The following is a 20,177-nucleotide window of genomic DNA, read 5'->3' as shown; positions in this document are numbered from 1 at the left end:
TTTTTAGCTGTGAGAATGAATTAGCCCTTCCACTGCAAAGCTATTTGCATCGCAGAGAGGTCACGGAGGAGCAGCAAAGTGATTATTTGGGGGTAAGGCCCTGTCTTAGCCTTGAGGAGATGTGGGTTTAATTCTCATTTTTAACTCCCCGTTGCCAGCCACCTCCTGCACCCTCAAAATCTGTTTGTGCAGGGGCAGCAGGAGGGCTGTGAACACACCTGCAGATAACCTGCTGCTCCCAGCCCGCTAATGGAAGCTCGGGGTTTGTTCTGGCAGCACTGGGTGGTTTCATCACCCTCAGCTCGCTGAGTTTGCTCACAGCAACTGAACCACAATTTGGGAGATCTGTGGAGCTAAACCAGGCACTCACTGATCCCAGCCGCTCCTGAACCCAGCCCTGCTCCCAGGAAGGGTCTGGCTCCCAGGGTGGGAATTAATTACAGGCAACATTTCAATAGCAAAGAGGCCAGAATGATAATTATCCCTCTGGGGCTGCTTCTGAGCATGCCAAGCAGAGTTTCCTTGGCAGGGCACTGGGAGAGGGGCTGGTTTGAGCTGTGGGGATGGGATCCACCTGAAAAAGGGATTTATTGTGTTTTGGATTCGTTAATGGTCACAAAGGTTCTTATCCAACCCTTCCAGACCCAGGCTCTGCCGGAAAAAGGAATTTATTGTGTTTTGCACCCATTAATGGTCACAACAATTCTTATCCAGCCCTTCCATCCCCAGGCTGGTCTCTCATGGCTTCTCCAAGGCAAGGAGACCTTTCTAAGGCAGGAGCTGGCATCTGTTCCCAATGGGAATCCAGGACAGATATCCCCAAATCCTGACCTAGCATCCAAAGCCAGCTCCTCCAGGTTGCCCATGATGAAATGCAGGGCTTCCCTGCCTGGCTCTGGTTTTCCCCACCGAGTGGTAAACAAACTCTTCTCACTCACACCATTTACTCCCTTCTCCACCTTCCCCTGTTCCTAATTATCCTGAGGAGATTGATAAACCCAGCTCTGCTGCTCTGGTTACAGGTCACTTCCCACCGCAGTGAGGAGTGCAGGGATCGATAGCCAGAAATAGTGGTTGGGAATCAAATTCCCTGAGCTGAACTGGAAGGGAGGAGGAGGAGGAGGAGGTTTCATTCCAGCAGTGTCTGTCTCTCTTTGCCCTGCAGGAGCAGGATGTGGAGCTGAAGGGAGGCAAGGTGATGCCAGATTCAGCCCCTCATTTATATTTGGGACAATCCTGGAGAAGCTCACAGGGAAAGAGGAATGTTGAGGGCTCTGGGAGTCTTTTGGAGGCAGCTTCACACCACGAGTAGCTTCAGGCAGGATTTTAACACTGCCTGTGCAGCCCACAGTGAGAGCTCTGCGTGACTGAAAACCAGGCTGGTGGCAGCCAAGGAGGAACAGGTGGAAGGAGGACAAAAAGGAACAAACTGACTTTGTTTTTAAAGCAGAAAAGGGCCAGCCCTCAGCACTGACATCCTGAGGATGGGCAACAGGTTTGGGATGAGGAGAGAGGGAGGTTTGTTGCCCTGACAGGGGTTTGGGATGATGGAGCTGGAGGAACACGCGCGAGCAGCTCCCACTGCGCAGCTGAGCAGCTCCAGCAGGAGTGGGAACGGCTGCTGGGGAGGCTGAACAGGGGAAATAACAGTGTTGGTTTTTATTCCTGCTAGTGATAAACTATAATTTGCATGTTTAACAAATGCTGCAGGCTTTTGCAAGCTTGCAGAGTGCCAGGCTTGGCTGTGGCCAGGTAAGGGGCGGTTTTGGGAGAGGCACGTTGGTCAAACTCTTGCACCCGCTCAAAAGCTGGGATAAGGGTGTGAAAATTTCCACAGGGGACAGATTTTTTGGGGTTTAAAAATCTGTCTCAAGCCATCTCCAAAGTACCTTCTCTTCCTGGTGGGATGAGATCTAGGAATGCTGTCTGACTCCACAACTCATGGCACTTCTCAAGGAGGGATGGGAAATAAAGGAAATTCTCCATCCTCTAACCCAGCAATCCCCTCAGCTGCTGTCCTGTGCTTCCAGAGGAGCTGGGAGCTGCAGGACCATGAAATTCCAAATCTCCCTCAGCCTCTCTGCTCTGGAGAGGCTGGTGGACCCTCCAAACAGAGAGCAGCTGCCAGGCTGGGAGAGAAAATCATCCAACCACTTCCCCACCACACTTCCCCAGCCACTGAGACTCCAGCTGGAGCAAGGCAGGGCTTCACCCAGGAAAGAATTTTGGAGGAAAAGCCAAGGGAGATTGGCAGCTTTTGCTTTTCAGAAATTGCCTTTCCCTCCAACATCTGCTCCCACACCTGGAGCCAGGCTGGACTCGGGCTGTGCTGAAGGGCTCCAGGTTTTCCTGCCCATTGCTTGGGGCTGGTGCTGCACTCAAGGGATGCTCTGGCACCAGGCAAGGGGGTTCCTCCACTCTGTGCCTGCTCACACATGGGGTTTACAGGATATCCAAAAGGAATTTATCCATCACAGCAACAGGAATTTATCCATCACAACAAAATGCAGAGAAACACCACAAGCAAAGCGGGGAAATGCATCCAAACCACCTCCTGTGCCCCTTGCTCCAGAGAAGCACCTGCTTCCCTCTGGTCTGGATCCTCTAACTGACTCAATTTCCCCTTGCTGCTGACTGCCCAGGTCCCAAACCCCCTTTTTTCCACCCCAAAATCCCCCTGGCAGTGTCCCCATCTCCCTCACACACCCGCTCTGCTCGTGGCTGTTTCTGTGGAGCCCCTCTGTGCTTCTCCAGCTCTCAGGGTATAAATATGGTGTGAGATAAATATTGTCATGGCACATTACCCTGGTCCTTCCTCAGCCATACATGCTGCAGACAGAGTTATGCATCTATTTATGTGTGTGTATATATCTAATTATACTGTATAAACTGTATACCCACCTCTCTATTGTGTATATTTAATAGGAACGCCAGCTAATTGCCCTCACTAAATATATATGGGGATTAACTGTATTGACATTAAATTTACTGGTAATCTCCTCGAAAATAAACACCCCAAATAAAACAAACACATAAAATAAAAGTAAGGGACATCACAGTTTTTATGTTTGGTTCTTTCCACCGCGCTCAAGGCTGGGGCTTTGCCAAGAGAGAGCGCTGAGGTCTCCAAAGCCTTTTCCACAGGCATCCCCCAGGGAGCTGTTGGCTCCTCCTGGAGGTGTTTGCAGCTGCAAAGAGCCCTGTGTGTGGTGGCAGGAGAGCTGCTCCAGCTCTCACATCTTCTTCCAGCCAAGAAAGAAGTGCCACTTGAGGCTCTGTTATTTTTGGGGGGCGTAACTGGAGCTCGGGGTGTGCACAAGGGAACTGTTCAGCCCAGTGCCAGCCCAGGCTGCTGTGGGGACGGGGATGGATTTGAGCCTCCTTCATCAGGGCAGGGAAGCTCCTGCTGGAATGGCACGTGCCAAAGCTGTCCCATCCAGCAGATTATCCAGCAGGAATTCTGCAGGGCCCGAACCAGCCACTGACAGCTGGGTCATGTGGAGCCTCAGATCTTCCCCTGCTCTGTTCTGGCTGCACCAGAAACCCCTGACAATGCTAAAAGCTGCTGTTTTAACATTCCAGCATTATCTGTCTGTGCAGCCCTCCTGGCTGCTGTGCTGCTGATTATTTGGCTGGGATCACTTTTGTCCTGCTCCTTCATGCTGGCAATGGATGTGCAGCCTCTGGGGAGTGAGGAACCCCGTGGAGCCTTCAGCCAGGATCCAGAAAGGACTGAGAGCCTTTGACCCCTGCTATAAATCCTCAGTTCTTGTGGATTGGGTTCTTTTAACCAGCCAGATGAGTGTTCCCATCCACCTTCCTCAGCTCATTAATTTATTTAATCCCACGCCTCGCCGCTTTGCAGACCTCTGGTTCCCCTGGAGGGAGATGCTGCTCCGAGCGCTGTCCAACGTGCCCTGCCGAGCTGCCCCCTCTGCAAGGGCAAAACTCACCCAGCCAGAGCTCTCTGAACCTCCTGTCACCCTTTTTCACCCCCTCCTCTGCCACAGACATGCATCAAGGGAAGCTGGGCAGTCGTGACTCCTTCCTTTCCTCCCTCTTCACCACTTCTCCCTGCCAGGTGCCTCCTCTCTCCCTGCAAAGCCCCGAGGGAAACACGGGCTGGGCTATTTTGAGCCCATATGTTAAATTCATGTTCTTGCTGCTCTCCTGGATCCTGGGTTAATTGACAGGAGCAAAAGGCAGAGGGAAGAGGCCTCTCCAAACACTCACACGTGGGTGCACACGTGGCCCTGCCGCTCCTGGGTGTCTCCACCTGGCCTGGAGATCCCCCTGGCAGTGGAGGAGAAGCCAGGTGGCTCTGAGGTGTCACCTGGCCCAGGTGTGTGAGGGGCCAGGGGTCGGGTTTGGTGCTCCCTGTGACAACACCTTGTCATCCCCTCGGTTCCCAGGGCACCTGGTTACCCTAAAATGGACCCACACTCGTTCTCCTCAGCCCACCTGAGCTGTTTTCCCCCACCTGGAAACCTCTTTCCAAAGGGATTCCCAGGATGCTGCCAGCCCTGTCCATGCAGGATTCCAGCTGTGGGGCTGTTGCTGCTCTCCCTAGCCCTGATGTTGTCCTTACCCTTCCTGTCCTCGTGTCACAGCCTCTGTGAATCCACCACGGAAACATCCGGGCCCAGGAGAAATCCCGTGTGCTCCCATGTGCCTCCTCCTGCCTTCCCAAGCGAGCTGCACCACCGTGCATCCATCATTCCTGGAAAATCCCTCTCCCTTTGGGACACAGCAACTGCTTTGGCAATGGAAAAAACAAAAAAAAACCCAACCCAGCACCTGTTGGATCTCTTAATTTGCCAGGGCTGGGAGCTGGCAGATGAATATCTTAAATAACTAATGGTGACTCAGAGGAGCATTAAACAAAGATAACATTGTCACTTCTTCTCTGTTCCTCTTTTGTTTCTCACTCTTCAGCTTTCCTGCTGGTTTATTATCTGCCCAGCTTTCTTTCTGAGGCTCTTGTTGCTGTGACAGGGTGTGCATTATCTCCAGCAGCCTCTTCCCTGGCCTGTGGTACCCCCAGGGCAGGGCTGAAGGGGTGGGATGCACACAGGGACACCCCAGAACCTGCCCCAGGCTCTGGGGGTGGCTGGGCCTGCGAGGGTCTGGTCTCTCTCTCCACTCAACCACCTCCAGTTTGGAGAGATGCTGAAACTGATTTCTTTTCAGAAATCAGGTTTTTCAGGGTGGGGGTGATCCGTGCTGGGCCACAGGAGCTCTGCAGCTCCAGGGTGAGCTGATAATCCCAGCAAACACCACCGGGAGCTCTCCCATTCCCTGGATCCCTGGATTTGGGACGTGATGGTTGCAAGGTTCCCGTCTCCCACTGTTATTTGGAGGTCTGCAACCACCCCCTCACAAAGCCAAAACCCAGCAGGGCCATCCCAGCCCCCTCCTCGATAAAATCCGTGCCACAACGGGAATCACCCGCTGCGGGAAGGAACCACCTCCCTCACATCCAGGCTCCCAAGGACCAGGATTACTCTGTCCGTGCTTGGTATTGGAAAAACATCTTCAAAGCTGAGAAATGTCTGCATAAAAGGCTCTGGGCTGGCCTTGGGGAAGGAGGAAATCTCATTAGGAATTAGCTTGGGATCAAATAGGATCTCTCAAGTGATTCTGGAAGGCCAGGTCAGTCTGAGGGAGAAGCGCTTGATGATCAGAGCCACCTCGGATTTCTTTGAAGAAAAGCACCGCATGAAATTTTGATATCACTAAGTATTTAACAGATCTAATTTACAAAGCACTGTTGCTCCCAATTCCCAGAGTGCTAAAAATCCTGCAACCTATTTCTTCACAAGTACGACTCCGCTTCATTCATGGCTTTTAATGCAGCGAGATGTTCAACAGCTGCACGGAATGATTTAGGACAGGAGCCCTTCGGAAGCACACCAGGCTCTGCTGTACCTTCACCAGCCAGGAGACTTCTGGAGCTCTGTGCTCACAGGAGGGACCAGGGATTTGTCACTCAGCCTGGAAGCGGCGTTAGCAGAAGCTGTGAAAGGATCTTTGCCCGCTCAGGAGTTATCCCAGGACGAGCAGCTTCTGCTCAGGGGAACTTCCAAATGAAGGGGGTGGCCAAAATGTCCCCAGATCCCACATTTGTAGGGATCCCACAGCGGTGTGTGGGCACTTCTGGCATGCTCTGGTGTCCCTTTGGGGGGTGGCTGCGTGTCTGGCCGTGGGACAGAGGGGACTGTGACACGTGTGGGCAGCAGCTGTGACCACTTTGGTGTGACCAAAGTGACAACTGCTCCCCAAGGGAGCTGCCACTCCTTAATTAGGGACAGCGACACCTCAGCCAGGTGCTGGGGAATCCTGGGATGTGCCTGCTCCTCAGATCCCTCCCATCCTGGCCGTGCCCAGCGTCTCAGCAGAGATAAATCCTCACAGTGGTGCCACACGAGGTCAGGCCTTGCTCCTCTGTGACACGAGCCCAGAATTCCGCATGACAACGGAACGTTCCAGCACCGCTGCACAACCCCTGCCAGAATCCCCAAAGCCAGGGTGGATACCATCCAGCTCCTCGTGGAAGTGTTCTGAAGACATTAATCTCCTGTCAGGACCAAACAGAGAAGTATCCGGGATTTCGGTGAGTCTTGTAAGAGCATCGGGGTTTTTAATAAATATTTGAGCAGCTTCTCTGCTCCTGCTGGCTCCAGGGAGAGCTGAGAGCAGGGAAGTGTCCATCAAACCAGGTGGGCTCAGGAATGGGAGCAGGGAGGGAGCTGGCTCATGCCAGTCATCGACCCCTGCTGCCTTCCCTGCACACACATCCCTTGTGGAGACTTTTCCAGGCTGGAAACACTCTGACTGTAGCTTTTCTTAACAAAAAAAAATTGGGATTTTGAAGAGCTCGGGTTTATTACCAGCCTCAGCCTTCCACCACAGCAGCAGCCTCTCAGCCTGCTTCCTCCCTGGAAATTTGTTTAAAAGACAGATGTTTGCTTGGTGAACTCAGCTGGAAGTAACTTGCCTTTGACAAATCTCTCACCTGGGGAGGTTCTGAGCACCCACAATTGGTTTATACATGAAAGACACCTGGTTTCAGAAGCTTTCTCAGCCAGAGTCTCTGAACATTCTGTGGCAAAGCCAGTTAAAAGAAGGTAATAAGTATCTTAAACAAAAACAACAACAAAAAATTAAATCCCCCCCAAAAAACCCAACTGATAAACCAAAAAAAAACCCCAAATGAAAAACCAAAAAATCCCAACTGAAAAACCAAAAAAAAACCCAACTGAAAACCAAAAAAAAACCCAACTGAAAAACAAAAAAAACCCCAACTGATAAACCAAAAAAATCCCCAAAATAAAAAAATCCCAAGAAGTTTTCCTTTCATGCCAAATGCTTAGGAGGAATTAAAAAATTTCTGTATTTCTGTGTGTGCTGGAACACACAAGAAGATGAAAGTGAACCCCCTGCTCTTCCCACTTGGATTTCATTTTGACCAAATAAAAATTCCTTCCTCATGATTAATTCCCCCAGTTCCCTCTGTTACCGTAATCTTGGGAAATGGAAAAGAAGAAACAGGGGAAAAAGAAGAAATAGAGAAAAAAAATCATTGCTTTGGTGTCTGCATTGAGCTTGCTCTTCTTTTGGAGGTTGAAACAAACACCACGTGCAGGAAAATAACGGGATAACGATGGTGAGGAAACAGTGGGGAAGTCAGGACACCTTCCCCTTGCTGCCACTCTGCTCCCAAGGCAAATTAATTTGTATTTCTTATCCCAGAAGGCAGTGCAGGAGCAGGAATGAAATATCTCCATCCCTGGAGCTCCTGCTGGGCTTTGCCACCTGCCCTGGCCAGTGTTGAGCAGCTCCAGAGTGGTGACAAAGACCTGTGGGAGCAAGTTCTGATCCTCTCCAGGAGGCAAGGCCAGAACATCGCCAAACTAGGCTGGTTAGAATGGTCCCTGCCTCTGTGATTAAGGGAATTCATAAATATTCAATGTTTCTTGGCAGCTGGGAGTGCTTCACTTGTTCCAAGTATCTCAGGGGGGATGGGGAAGGCAGGATGAGCCTCAGCATTTCTGACACCCCGCAGAGACAATGAGCCGGGGAAGGAGAGCGCTCCTCTCCTTGCAGGGAAACGTCTCACGTCGGGTGATTTGAATAATTCAGCCTTCCACTGGTCTCTTTAAATGTTTGATGCCTGGGAGTTGAGCTTTAAGATCTGACCTCCTGTGAAGCTCAGGGTTTGGGCTCCGGTTGGGTGCTGTGTGCTTTCCCTGCTGGTGGTTTAAACAACTTCCCGCGCTCTGGCCAAGTCTAAGAGCACAAATCTCTTCCTTCACCGCGTGAAATTCTGCTGCTCTCACACCAGAAAACATCAACCATCCTGTTCTGGGCTGTGCTTGGGAGAGGAGAAAAGAGCAGCAATAATGAGTGAGGATAAAAATGCTTAATTACATCCTGCTCCTATTAGAGACACCAAGCAGGGCTGTAGGGAATGGATGGAGCCAGGCACCGCCGTGAGCACAGGAAGGGGGGCTTGGGTGGGTTCCCAGCAGCCAAACCCTGTGGGAACTGAGGCCGCTGCCCTGTCCCAGAGCTCTGGGGTGGCACAAGGCACCGGTGTCCCCCAGTCCAAAGGTCCTCAGTGGTCACTGAATGGTCCAGAACCCCTCTGAGGGAACATCCCAGCTGCTGCCTCAATCTGCTGGGAGAAGCTCCATCCCTCTGTCTGCCACAGCGGCAGGGGATGGTGCTTTTTGTGGATTTCTGGTCAATCCTCAGGATTTCAAGACCTCCTGGTGGAGTTGGGATGCTTGAACCTCCTCTGACTGATCGGATTTTGGCCACTCTCAGAGACAGGACACAGTACAAAATGCATTTTGAGTCTGGCCAGGTTGGGAGATGCCAACATCCAAGCAGCCACACCATTCCTGCTCTCCCAGCCACTGGCACATTGCCACAGGCAGAAACTCAGTGTCCCACAGCTAGAGTTTGCCACCAGCTTTGTTCAGGAGAGACCCTTCACTTCCGTGTGAGATCCTGATCTTGCAAACCCTTATCCTAAATTATCCATGAAATGTGTGGCCATGAGTTATGCATGAGATGAATTATCCATGAACCGGGTTGGTCGCCTTCTCTCTTTGTCAACTCTGGAGGTTCCAGACAGGTATCAAAGCACGGAGTAGGTTGGGATTTTTTCCCCCCTCCCAAGAATCTGCATTTTACAAATGTACAAAACCAGGGAAAGAGCTGAAATATTCAGTGGGTCGTGGTGGAAGAACACAGAAGACTGGCTGGGAGTGCACAGGGTCGGCCTTTCCCCAAAGAGGCACTTTCAGATCCTAAATCCATTCCGTGGTTACTCATTCCCCTTGGGAGCTCCGGGAAGGATGGAGACAACCTGTCTGCCTCTGACAGCACCCTCCCACACCCAAGCTGGCGGTGACCTGGAGCTTGGGATACAGACACAGCAAAGCCTCGGTTTTGGTGGATATCTCCTGGTTTTGCTGTGGAAGTTTAAGGTAGAGTTGTGTCGCTGTTCTGGAGGCAACTCGGTCAGTTTAGAGAAGGGAGGGGGAGAGAGGATTCTGGAAATCTGGTATTTTTCCATGGGTAAAAGACATGAGGGTTTATTGAGAATTCCTGCCCAGCTGCCTCACTTCCCACCCCGCTAACCTTGTGATTTATCCCCGCTCAAGACCAGCACCCATGTCATCACCAGCTTTCCAGTGCGAAGCCCGCAGCCTGTCCTTGCCGGAATGCACACCCTACCACACCTCCAGGGACATCCGCTACATCTTCCTGGAGAGCTGCAGGAACATCCCTGCGTCCCACACCCTGGATGGGGCAGGAGCCAGCACCGTCCCCCACGGCCCTGCGCCCTGCCACCCTACAGCCCAGCACTACCTCAGCACAGATGAAGACTGCGATTTCTCTCTTCTCCCCGCCTTCCTCGCCTTCTCCACGCGCGTGGGGATGGAAGCCGCGGATGTGAGAGGCTCCCCCGACGCCAAGAAAAGGCTGCCGGTGTTCCGCCAGCTCTGCGGAGAGGCCGTGGAGGAGCTGAAGAAGTTTCCTGGCGCCCAAGCGGCGCCGGGCAACGCCAAAGGCTGGAGGATCACGCAGGCGGCCGCGTGCCCGACCTGCAACAAGGCATGAACTGACTCTGAGATAATGTCTGCAAAAAATATAATATTGATGGTGTCCTTCCATGACACGGGGGTCAGTGGAGACGTGGTGTGAGCTCAGAGGCGCTGGCAGACGCGGGGTGGGCGAGCGGGAGGATGGAATGGGGTGGTGTCGGCTGCTTGGGATGTCCCTTCCGCTCTCAGGGTGCTGTGGCACGCTGCCAGCCAAATCAGCTTCGACATCCAGCTCCAGCCCTCTCACTCAGCCCTCCCCAGCACGCCAGGAATAAAGGAAAACTTCCTCCTCCACATCCTGGGCTGCCACCCACAGCCCCTTCCCCGAGCATCCTCTCCAGCTGCTGAGCTGGAGGGAAATGTGTTGGGAAAAGCATGGAGTGCGAGTGGGGAAATAAAAAACACGTGAAAGGGGAGAAAGCAAACAGGAGATCTCACGTGAGAGTGGCTGGGAGGGAATTTGGGAGCTTTTCCACTGCTTAAATCTGGAAATAGAGTGACAATGAGAAAAAATGCCCCACAAATCAATTAGTAATGAACAGGACTCCAGGGGCTTGGCATTTGTGTTGTTCTGAGATGTGTTACTGAAAGGAAGTGTTTCCATCCAAAGATCCCAGCCCCAGGCTGGCAGGATCTTCTGAATGGGAGTGTGAAACCAGCTCAGGAGAAAAGAGGGAGACACAGAGGAGAGTGCAATGGTTTGGAGCCAAAGAAGGATAGCATGCTGCTGAAGGAAAATGGCACCACCAAAAAATGGGAGGAAAACCAGACTGGGGGAAAAAACAGTCCTGCAGAACCTCGGGAACAGCTGGATCAGTGAGGGGGGAATTGGAGGAGGAAATGCTGAGCCAGCTGCGTATTTGGGATCAAAGAGCAGAAGGCTGTGGGGTCTGCAAGGAAAACCAGAAAAAAAAGAGGAGAATTTAAGCTAAAAGCTGTTGATTGTCCTTTACCTTGGGACAGTAACAGCAGCAGAATCCCACAGGAATTGATTGCAGGTACCAGCCCTGGGCTGGAGGAGTTCTGAGGCAGGTCTGAGTGATTGTCAGACTTTGCTCCTGCAATCCAACAGGCTCATCAAGGCCTGATGCCATGGGAAAGGTTTGAGGATGCTGAGCTATTTCCAGAGAGCAAATTCCCCCCTGGTTACGTTTGGCTGTTGAGTGCTGACATTAAGGCTGACAAATCTCAGGAGAGCTCCGGGAGAAACAGAGGGACCTGGAGATATCACAAAATCATCATTCCTGCCTCCACACACAGGGATTGGAATCTGATTACTGGAATCAGGCTCTGGCAAGGATAGAGCAGAGGAAAAGGACAGGTTAGGCTGGTGAAAATAAAAGTTGTTTGGGGAAAGAACTCTGCAAGGAGTTTGTAGGTCATGCTGGAGCCTGAGTTTAGATCTTCCCAGTCAGACTGGGACTGAGTCATCATGGAGGCTTTAATTTTTGAGGCACAGATTGCAGAGCAAATGTTGCTTATTGCAGGCACCACTTATTCCTGAGCACGATAATAAACAGATTTTGTCTCCAAATGGTTACTGATCCAGGACGACACGAGGCTATTTTAGTAGGATTCCAGGGAATGTGAAGACATTACAGGAGAGGTTGACCTAGAAAATAAACATGGGGCCAGTGATCAGAAGTCGATGCCATTTCAATGCAATGGAAGGAGGTATTAAAGCAGGTCAGTAGCTGGGGCTATTTGAGATGAATTAGCACACGAAATTACCAAGGTGGCAACGAGGACTTTTCCTGCATCCAGCAAACTGGGAGTGGGACCATATGCCTGGAGTTTACCAAACACAGCTCCCACGCTGAGGGAAATGGGGCAGAGCAATCGTGACAGCTAAAGAGCTTCCTTCTGACCTCAGGAGCTCGCTTCCATTTCCAGCCACTTTTGGAGGAGAGTCTAAAATAATAGTTTAATCAAGGATGGATCATGAGCTGTTCAAACACGTCCCCCAATGGCCACAAGGCTACACCCTGCAGTAAGAAGCCAAAAATGAGTCAGGGCCTGAAGGAGCTGCCAAAATTTCCTCCCCTGAGAAGATGAGGAGCAGAACCACCTTGGGAGAGCAGCGACAGGAACTCAGGGCTGCTGCTTCTGGGCTGGAAATGAGATTTCGCTGGTAGACCTTGAACTCAGCAATGCAAACCTGGGGACACTGGCTGGCACCCTGTTTGGAAAGGGGGAGCAGCTCTTTGAGGCATGAAAACCTGGGACAGCCCATCCATGTGGGACCTGCAGGAGATGGATTCCACCTGTACAAGCAGAGTTCCTCAAACAATGGCCCAGGGACTCGCCTCTTTGGCATCTCCATTGATGGATTTGGCACGGAGGGGCAGACTGGCTTTAGGAGGATTGCTGATTCCCCAAAGCTGGAGGGAATCTGTTTCTCCTGTGGGAGAAATTGGGTGGCCTTGAGGAACAGCAGTTGCAGAGACTCTCCTGTGAAAGGAGCTGGGAGCTCAGACACTGGGATGAAGGAAGGGAAAGGCAGGGATGAACCTGCCTCTCATGAATCTCTGATGTAATGTGCCTCTGGAAAAGGCAAATTCCAGAGCAGAAAGTGTCAGGGGAAAGGTTCCCCTTAGAGAAAAGCTGTGTTTGGAGCCCTGAACCAACCACACTCAGCAGAGTGAGAGCAGCAGAGGTGGAACGATGCTGGGGTGAAGATCCTGCCCTGAGAACCTGCGAGGGTTTGGTGAAAGTGGAGCGCAAAGGGAAGGGATGGAGCTGAGAGAGGAGCACAGGGAAACAGGGAAGAGAGTTACCTGAGGCTGGCAGTTGAAGGGATGGAGATAAAAAGCCCAAGGACATCCTTCAGCTGGAATTAGAGGATCCTTCACCACGCAAAGAGCAAATCTGTGGGACACACCGCAGTTCTGAGGAGCTGGGGATGAGGAACTGAGTGAGAAGCCAGATCTGTTCAGGAAGGGGAGGATGTTCTGTCACACTGAGGGGAAATTCAGGCTGGTGACCAGGAGATCCTGAGCAATCTCTCTACCCCAGAAAGAGCCGTTTTTATGGCAATGCTGTCATTTGGGGTGGATATTTGGGGTGTGCCTCCCTCTGTGCTCTATGACTGCCTTGAAATCTGCTCAGGACTCTGGATTTGCTCTTCCTGAAAGGCAGGCTTGCTGCTGAGCTCTCGCAAACCTCAAAACTCATCTTTTCTTTCTTTCCCAAGATCAAAACTGGAGACCTTTAACTCCACCAGCTGGCTGGCCCAGCTTTGCCTCTGCCAAAATCCTTCAGAATCCAGCGCAGAGAGAGCTCCATCCTCTCAGCCACAGCTTTTTAGCCTCTGCTCTTGCCGCCTTCCCGGAGATCTGCATGCAAACCCCTCTCCCTCCTGCTATTCCCCAAAGACCTCCCAGCCCTGAGAGGTCTCCTGCCCGTGTGTGAAGTGCAATCAGTGCCTCACCTCCTGTAATTGGAGCCTCCAGAGCTGCCAGATGAATTTGATCAGCGTGCTGGGGGCTTTGGGAGGTTTTACAGCCCAGAGACCAGGGCAGCCTCGCGGGGACTGCTGCAGGACACAGCGCACACCTCTCCCTGCCCTCCGAGGGGAAAAGTCTGTCCAGCTCCTTGTAAATTAAATCTCTGATTGCCCAAAAGCTCGTTTATTTTCCTGGCCTGTGGCCCTGGTGGGAATGCAGGGAGGTGCAGGTGGTTTAACCCTTCCATCGCCGCCCCAGGGCGCGCACACAGGGAGCCAGGACCAGAGCGACACCAAATTTCAGGAGTGACGGAGCAAGGGGAGGGAAAGGCACCTTCAGAGCTCTGCCCCACAGGTCTGAAAACACCTCTCAAGGAGCATTTAGAGGCCATACCACAGTCCCACATGAAAGGAATGAGAGAGATTTGTCTTTACAAATCGTGGGTCTGCTGGTGAATGAAGTTAGATCCTGAGAGATGAAATAAAGGGTGGGAAACACCATAAATTCCATAAGGAATTCCACTGATTTGACACAAGGAAGAGAAAAAGGGGGGTTGTTATATATTAGAAGAGGGTTTTAGGTATTTTTAGGCATTTCAGGAAGTCTGTACCTCTCAGGTACCTCAGCCAGTGGGGAAAGGGAGAGGGAAACACGGCTGGGGAATTGGGATAAAGAGGAGGCCGCATCCTCCAAACGTCTGAGACACCCCAGGGCCTCTCCCTTTATTCCAATAAAGTCTCAGGATTCCTCTGTCTCCTTTTTGGGCACAAACCTCAGGTGTTTGTGGACTGAATTTCCTGGTACACAGCAGAGCAAAGCCAGCAGAGGTTACACAAGTGCCCACTTCCAAAAGCCAGGGCTGTCAGGGGAAGGCAAATCCCCTTCCCCAGGCCCAGCAGGATCCTTTGGAGTGGGGCTGGATGGGGAGCAGGGCTGGGATGCAGCCGGGGAGGCCGGGCCTGTCCCCACGGGCGCTGTCGCGTTTAGGCGCGGTACAAAAACCCGTTGGGCTGTGAACACGCCAGCAAACTGCTGCCTTGTGATTATTTCTATGAAGATGTGTTTGTGGACGAACTACCAAGCCGCCTGCAGCGAGGGAACGGAGCGGTGACTCCACCTAACGTGTCATAACAACCCGCCTGGGATAGTCATTAACAAATTACGGGATGGCCCCGGCCTCCCGCTCCCCGTGGGGCAGCTGTGTGCCTGGAAAGCCAAAGCAGAGCGTTTGCATTTTGTGAGGAGGTGTTTGGGGACCTCCAGGAGCCACCAGAGCACAGGCTGCAGGCTGGGCCTGCCTGGGCTCAGCTCAGCTTAGGCAGGGCCAGGTCACAGCAAAATTGCCAAGCCTAGCCTGGAGATGAGAAGAGACCCAAGAATGAGAGAAAATCAGGGGAAAGCTGCTGGAAAGGCAGAGGGAGAAAAAATGTGGGCTGAAATGAGGGAGTGGGAGAAAAAAAAAATAAAAATTAACAGCTTTCTTTATTCCTTTTCATTTATAGACAATATTATAGTTCTGCACAGAAGGACTAATTTAGGCCTTTGCACAGCCCCAGTGACCCTTCCTAATAGAAACCATTTAAATCTTTAAACAATTTACATGAAAATGTAACTTTGCTGTGAATATATTTCTTCCCCCTCCTGCTCCCATCACGAGTGCAATCCTTCAAACCTCTGACAGCTTCCATTATCTCTTAATGAAGTGAGAGCATCTTTTTTAGGAGCCGTGCAGGCCCCGAGGTTAATCGGGAGAAACGAGGCCCACAAATAAAAATCGGGGGAGGGACAAGAAAAAGGGAAAGCAAACACTTAAAAGGGCTCGAGGAGGCAGCTCCACCACCCAGAGATCTCATTCCAGGAGGGCACATCCTCCTTGAGAGCCTGGAACTCCATCCTTCCATCCCAGAGGAAACTCCCCTTGTTCCCAATCTCTGTGCCAAGATAAGGGTGGGGTAAGGGAGGCAACGCCTCACACAGAGGTCCCACTGAAAATAAATATTAAGGGCTGGGAACGAGGGAAAAAGAAAGGCTGAAAAACTACTGAGCTGCCAGGAGTGTGGAAAAGAGGATCAAAAATCAGGAATGTCTCAGGGGAGACCGGATTCATGAGAAGGGGAAGTGCTGACTTGAACAGGAAAGAGATGAAAGCAGAAAGCAACAGCAGAGAAAAATAAATAGTTATTTCCAGAAAAACAATGAAATTCTGGGCCAGGAGGAGAAAATGAAGCCCACCAAGAGTTTACAATTCTGACTGTTGAAGCTGCTTGAGCGAAGCAAACAGAAAAGGGAGGTACAAAGACAGAAAATAAGGAGCTGAGGGATGAAGGGAGCTCTTCTTTCAGCAACAGTTTGTTTCCTGTGCTGTTCTCACCAGGCTGGTGCAGGATGGGGGGCATCAAACCACAGCTCTGCATCTCTGAACAAGGATCTCTGCAAGTTCAGCACATGAACTGATACCAACAAATTGCCTCCAGGCATTTTGCTGGATCCAGGCAGCATCCACGAGCCCTTGGCCAGAATTGGAGAGTGTTTCGGTGCTGTCTAAACTTAAAACCACCCTACTGCTGCGAAATAAACCTGAATTTAGAAATATTTGTGTGGAACTCTGGAGCCTGGCAGGGCACGGGGGGGTTTGTGCTGTCCCAGCTGAGCCTGGGCTTTGCAGCCTGTCACCCTGAAAATCACACTTTTTGATATTGTTTTCATAGTTTCTAGCCACTTTCCCAGGAGAGTAACTATAAAATAGATGTTTATACATTCCATTAAAGATTTGCCTTTTGATGGACGTCTCTCACAGCCAGTGTGGTTGGGAAGGTGACCTGGCTGTCCAATGGTCATGGTCAAAAAACCTATAAATACTGAAAGAACAAAATAAGCTTCTTCTTTCATCTGACTTTGTGTCTGTGTGAATCGTTTTGTGTCCGACAGTGACACAGCCCAGGGTTTGTTATTGCAGCCAGCAAAGGGAGGGCATGGAGGGGCTGGAGTTTGGCATCTCTCAGTGTGTGCCCAGTGTGTCACCCCCTGCCTGCCCCTGCAGGGTGATATCAGCGGTGTCCCCTCACAAAATGGACATTTCTGCCTGGCACTCGTGAGAAATCCACCATGGCTGTGGTGCCCCAAGTCGTGGCTTTGATATTTCCCAGATTCTGCGTTGGTGTGTCGCTCTGAGCTCCACACAAAGTGCCAGCAGGGTCCCCTCGCAGCTCAGGCACACACACAAATCCTTTCCCAGCCCCAGAACCAAGGACAGCGCTGCAGCTCCAGCCCCAAAAAGCACAACCAGCAGGGAATTGAGGAGAGCAAGCTGGGAGGATGGGACTGCATCACCTGAAATTGGACAGTTAACCCCAACATGGAGATGGACCAAAACTCATAAAAGTGTGAAAACTCCTGACACGCAATCCATCTTGGCTGGAGCTTCAGCCAGGCTCTTGTGCTGCAGGAGCTGCTCTCAGGGGGATGGAGCTGCTCTCCAGAGGGATGGAGCTGCTCTCAGGGGGATGGAGCTGCTCTCCAGAGGGATGGAGCTGCTCTCAGGGGGATGGAGCTGCTCCCTGGGGGATGGAGCTGCTCTCCAGGGGGATGGAGCTGCTTTCCAGGGGGATGGAGCTGCTCTCCAGAGGGATGGAGCTGCTCTTAGAGGGATGGAGCTGCTCTCCAGAGGGATGGAGCTGCTCTCCAGGGGGATGGAGCTGCTCTTAGAGGGATGGAGCTGCTCCCTGGGGGATGGAGCTGCTCTCAGGGGGATGGAGCTGCTCTTAGAGGGATGGAGCTGCTCTCAGGGGGATGGAGCTGCTCTCCAGAGGGATGGAGCTGCTCTCAGGGGGATGGAGCTGCTCTCCAGAGGGATGGAGCTGCTCTCCAGAGGGATGGAGCTGCTCCCAGGGGGATGGAGCTGCTCTCAGGGGGATGGAGCTGCTCTCAGGGGGATGGAGCTGCTCTCAGGGGGATGGAGCTGCTCTTAGAGGGATGGAGCTGCTCTCCAGAGGGATGGAGCTGCTCTTAGAGGGATGGAGCTGCTCTCCAGAGGGATGGAGCTGCTCTCAGGGGGATGGAGCTGCTCTCCAGAGGGATGGAGCTGCTCTCAGGGGGATGGAGCTGCTCTTAGAGGGATGGAGCTGCTCTCAGGGGGATGGAGCTGCTCCCTGGGGGATGGAGCTGCTCTCCAGAGGGATGGAGCTGCTCTCCAGGGGGATGGAGCTGCTCCCTGGGGGATGGAGCTGCTCTCAGGGGGATGGAGCTGCTCTCAGGGGGATGGAGCTGCTCTCAGGGGGATGGAGCTGCTCTCAGGGGGATGGAGCTGCTCCCAGGGGGATGGAGCTGCTCTCCAGAGGGATGGAGCTGCTCTCCATGGATGAAAACATCCTCCTGGCTCCACGGCCACGAGCTCCCGGGAAGTGGGATGCTACTGACACCCAGTGGCTCCCAGCGTCCTGCAGACAGGGACTGCACCCCGGCTGGGGCAGGGGACCTGGCCCTGCTGTCCCTTCCCTGGGGACTCCTCTGTGGAGGGAGCGTCTGGAGCCCCGTGGGCACCTCGTGCTGGTGGCAGGGCCAGCAGTGACATCCCTGGCAGCACCAGGGTGGGAACTGGGACACAGGGGAGAAGCTGGGATATTCCAGAGGGTGCTGGATCCGTGTTTAGGTCAACAGGGTCAGCCTGGAGCAGGGAGACACGGTGGGAGATGCTGTCACCCCCAGCGCAGCACAAGCACCTCTGCAAAGGTTATTTTGTTCTGAGAGCTAATCCATCAATGCCTCAGAAGCGCTGGGGGAGGACAGAGGCTGGGGTCAGTGTCCTCTGAGGTGTTCTGGTGGCTGCTCCCCAGATGCCCTTGCTCAGCTCTGACACTGCAGGGATGGAGGCTGGAGTTTTGGGATGGAGGCTGGAGTTTTGGGATGGAGCTGCTCTGTGGTCCCTCCCCTCACAAACACTCTGACCCCAGGCAAAGCAGCGGGTTGGAGCTGGGAGTGGATTTAGTTAAATCAGGAGAGCCCATTCACATTCCAGAAGAAGCCCATCTACACAGGGAATTATTTAAGAGCTGCAACAGAGCTTTTCCATCACCTCCGCACGTAATTTCAGCTCCAAAATCAAGCAAAGCAAGCAAACAGCATGGAAAAATAACAACAAATTGCCTGCATTTGGCATCTCACAGTGCAGAGCCCGAGAAGATGCAGCCCCTGACCTGAGGAACAGCAGCAGATAAGATGGACACAGACCAGAATAAAAAAAAGGGTTCAGGAGCAACATGTCACAGCTGAGAAAAACACATTTTCCTGTGGGCCTCCACACTGATGAGCTCTTGTTTTTGCTACAGAGAGCACTCAGAGGCTGCTGAAACAGAAATGCATTTTTAATTATTTGTTGTTATCAATTGCTTTGCAGATAGGAGCTGCTGATAACAGAAAGCCATTGCAGGGAGCTCAGAGGAGCTCTCTGGGCCACGTGTGAGCCCCACGACTGCAGAAAGGCAGAAATGACCTAAGAAAGGTGATCCCAGAGTCTCAGAGTGGCCCAGCCATCCCTGCAGGATCAGAGGGAGAAGAGCTGCTTCCCCAGCAAGTGTCTGAATCAAATTGTGGGTGGGGACAGAGAAGCAGAAGCACAGAATGGAAATCTCGGTGCCCAAAGCACAGGGTGCTCAGATTTTTGTTTGTATTCCTGCAGACAGGGCTGGGGGCTCTCTGCTTGCTGGATCAGGAAACACTGCTGGGAGATCAGGCACCAAATCCAGGCTACAAATAAGGGAAAATCTGGGAGTTCATCCCTTCATCCTTTCTTCAGGCCTCCACTGCCTCCTCTAACCAAGGGAGCTGGGGACAGGGGTGTCCAAAGAGTGCAGGGGAATGCAGAGGCTGAATTAAAACTCCATTTCTCAGCTCAAATGAGCCTCGTTGGCAGCCCCTCACACACGAGGGATCCAGCTCTGGATGCAAATGGACTAATTAGCCCATGGTCATTACCGTGGGCAGGGCCAGCTGATCGATGGCTGCTCAATAAGGACAGTCAGGTGCCAGGCACTGCAGGGGGACCCTGTGTGCAACACCCTGCTGCTGGACCACAGCGCAGAGCTAAAGGAAGGCTCTGCTTTTTTCCCCCCAGAATGTGGTGACGGCTTGGTGACCTGAGCTGAGCAGTTTCCTTCAGGGCAGGAAGGGAAATTGTCCCTTTTGGTGTCCCTTGGCACCCAAAGAGGTGCCAGAGTCACCTCAGCAATGGCACACTGTCCCTGCAAGAGGAGAAATGCTCTCTGCTCCCAGCTGCCATCCCACACACGCTTCCCTCTCCTCACTCAAGGAACATCCTTCACCCACAGGGTTAAACACAGATCCTGAGCTGTCCTCCCAGCTGGGCCTGTCTCCCCTCCCCAGCTCTGTGCATCATCAGCTCTGGCCCCTCTTCCCAGCCTGACTCTTCCTCAAAAGCGTTTTTCCCTCCCGTGTGTTTTGCTGGGAGCTCCTCGCTCCCGTTTCCTCCGCACAAATCGTTTTCCCCTTGCACATTGGAGGAGAGGGAGAATCACAGCCCCCTTCTCATCTCAGATCACACATTTTCCCTCTCTCCAGGCACACGCTGAGAGCTGGGAACAAAACAGCCAGAGGTGGC

The 20,177-nt window shown here is 52.5% G+C and overlaps 1 protein-coding gene across 1 annotated transcript; it reads left to right on the top strand.

The window, feature by feature from the left end:
• Positions 1–6,502: 6,502 nt before the first annotated feature.
• Positions 6,503–10,190, top strand: LOC147649614 (uncharacterized). The gene is made up of 2 exons (XM_086859503.1): positions 6,503–6,613; positions 9,675–10,190. Exon 2 carries the CDS (start codon positions 9,685–9,687, stop codon positions 10,132–10,134), a length of 450 nt encoding a protein of 149 aa, XP_086715629.1. The 5' UTR covers positions 6,503–6,613; positions 9,675–9,684; the 3' UTR covers positions 10,135–10,190.
• The last annotated feature ends 9,987 nt before the right edge of the window (positions 10,191–20,177 follow it).

Source organism: Cyanistes caeruleus, chromosome 21, assembly GCF_971803275.1.
Source record: "Cyanistes caeruleus chromosome 21, bCyaCae1.hap1.1, whole genome shotgun sequence".
Classification (NCBI taxonomy): domain Eukaryota; kingdom Metazoa; phylum Chordata; class Aves; order Passeriformes; family Paridae; genus Cyanistes; species Cyanistes caeruleus.
The sequence above is the reverse complement of the archived record's forward strand: the minus strand, read 5'-3'. Positions and strand labels throughout refer to the sequence as shown.

Bases quoted from the DNA above. Each gene is read 5' to 3' on its own strand.
- LOC147649614 (XM_086859503.1), top strand. From the start codon at position 9,685: ATGTCATCACCAGCTTTCCAGTGCGAAGCCCGCAGCCTGTCCTTGCCG.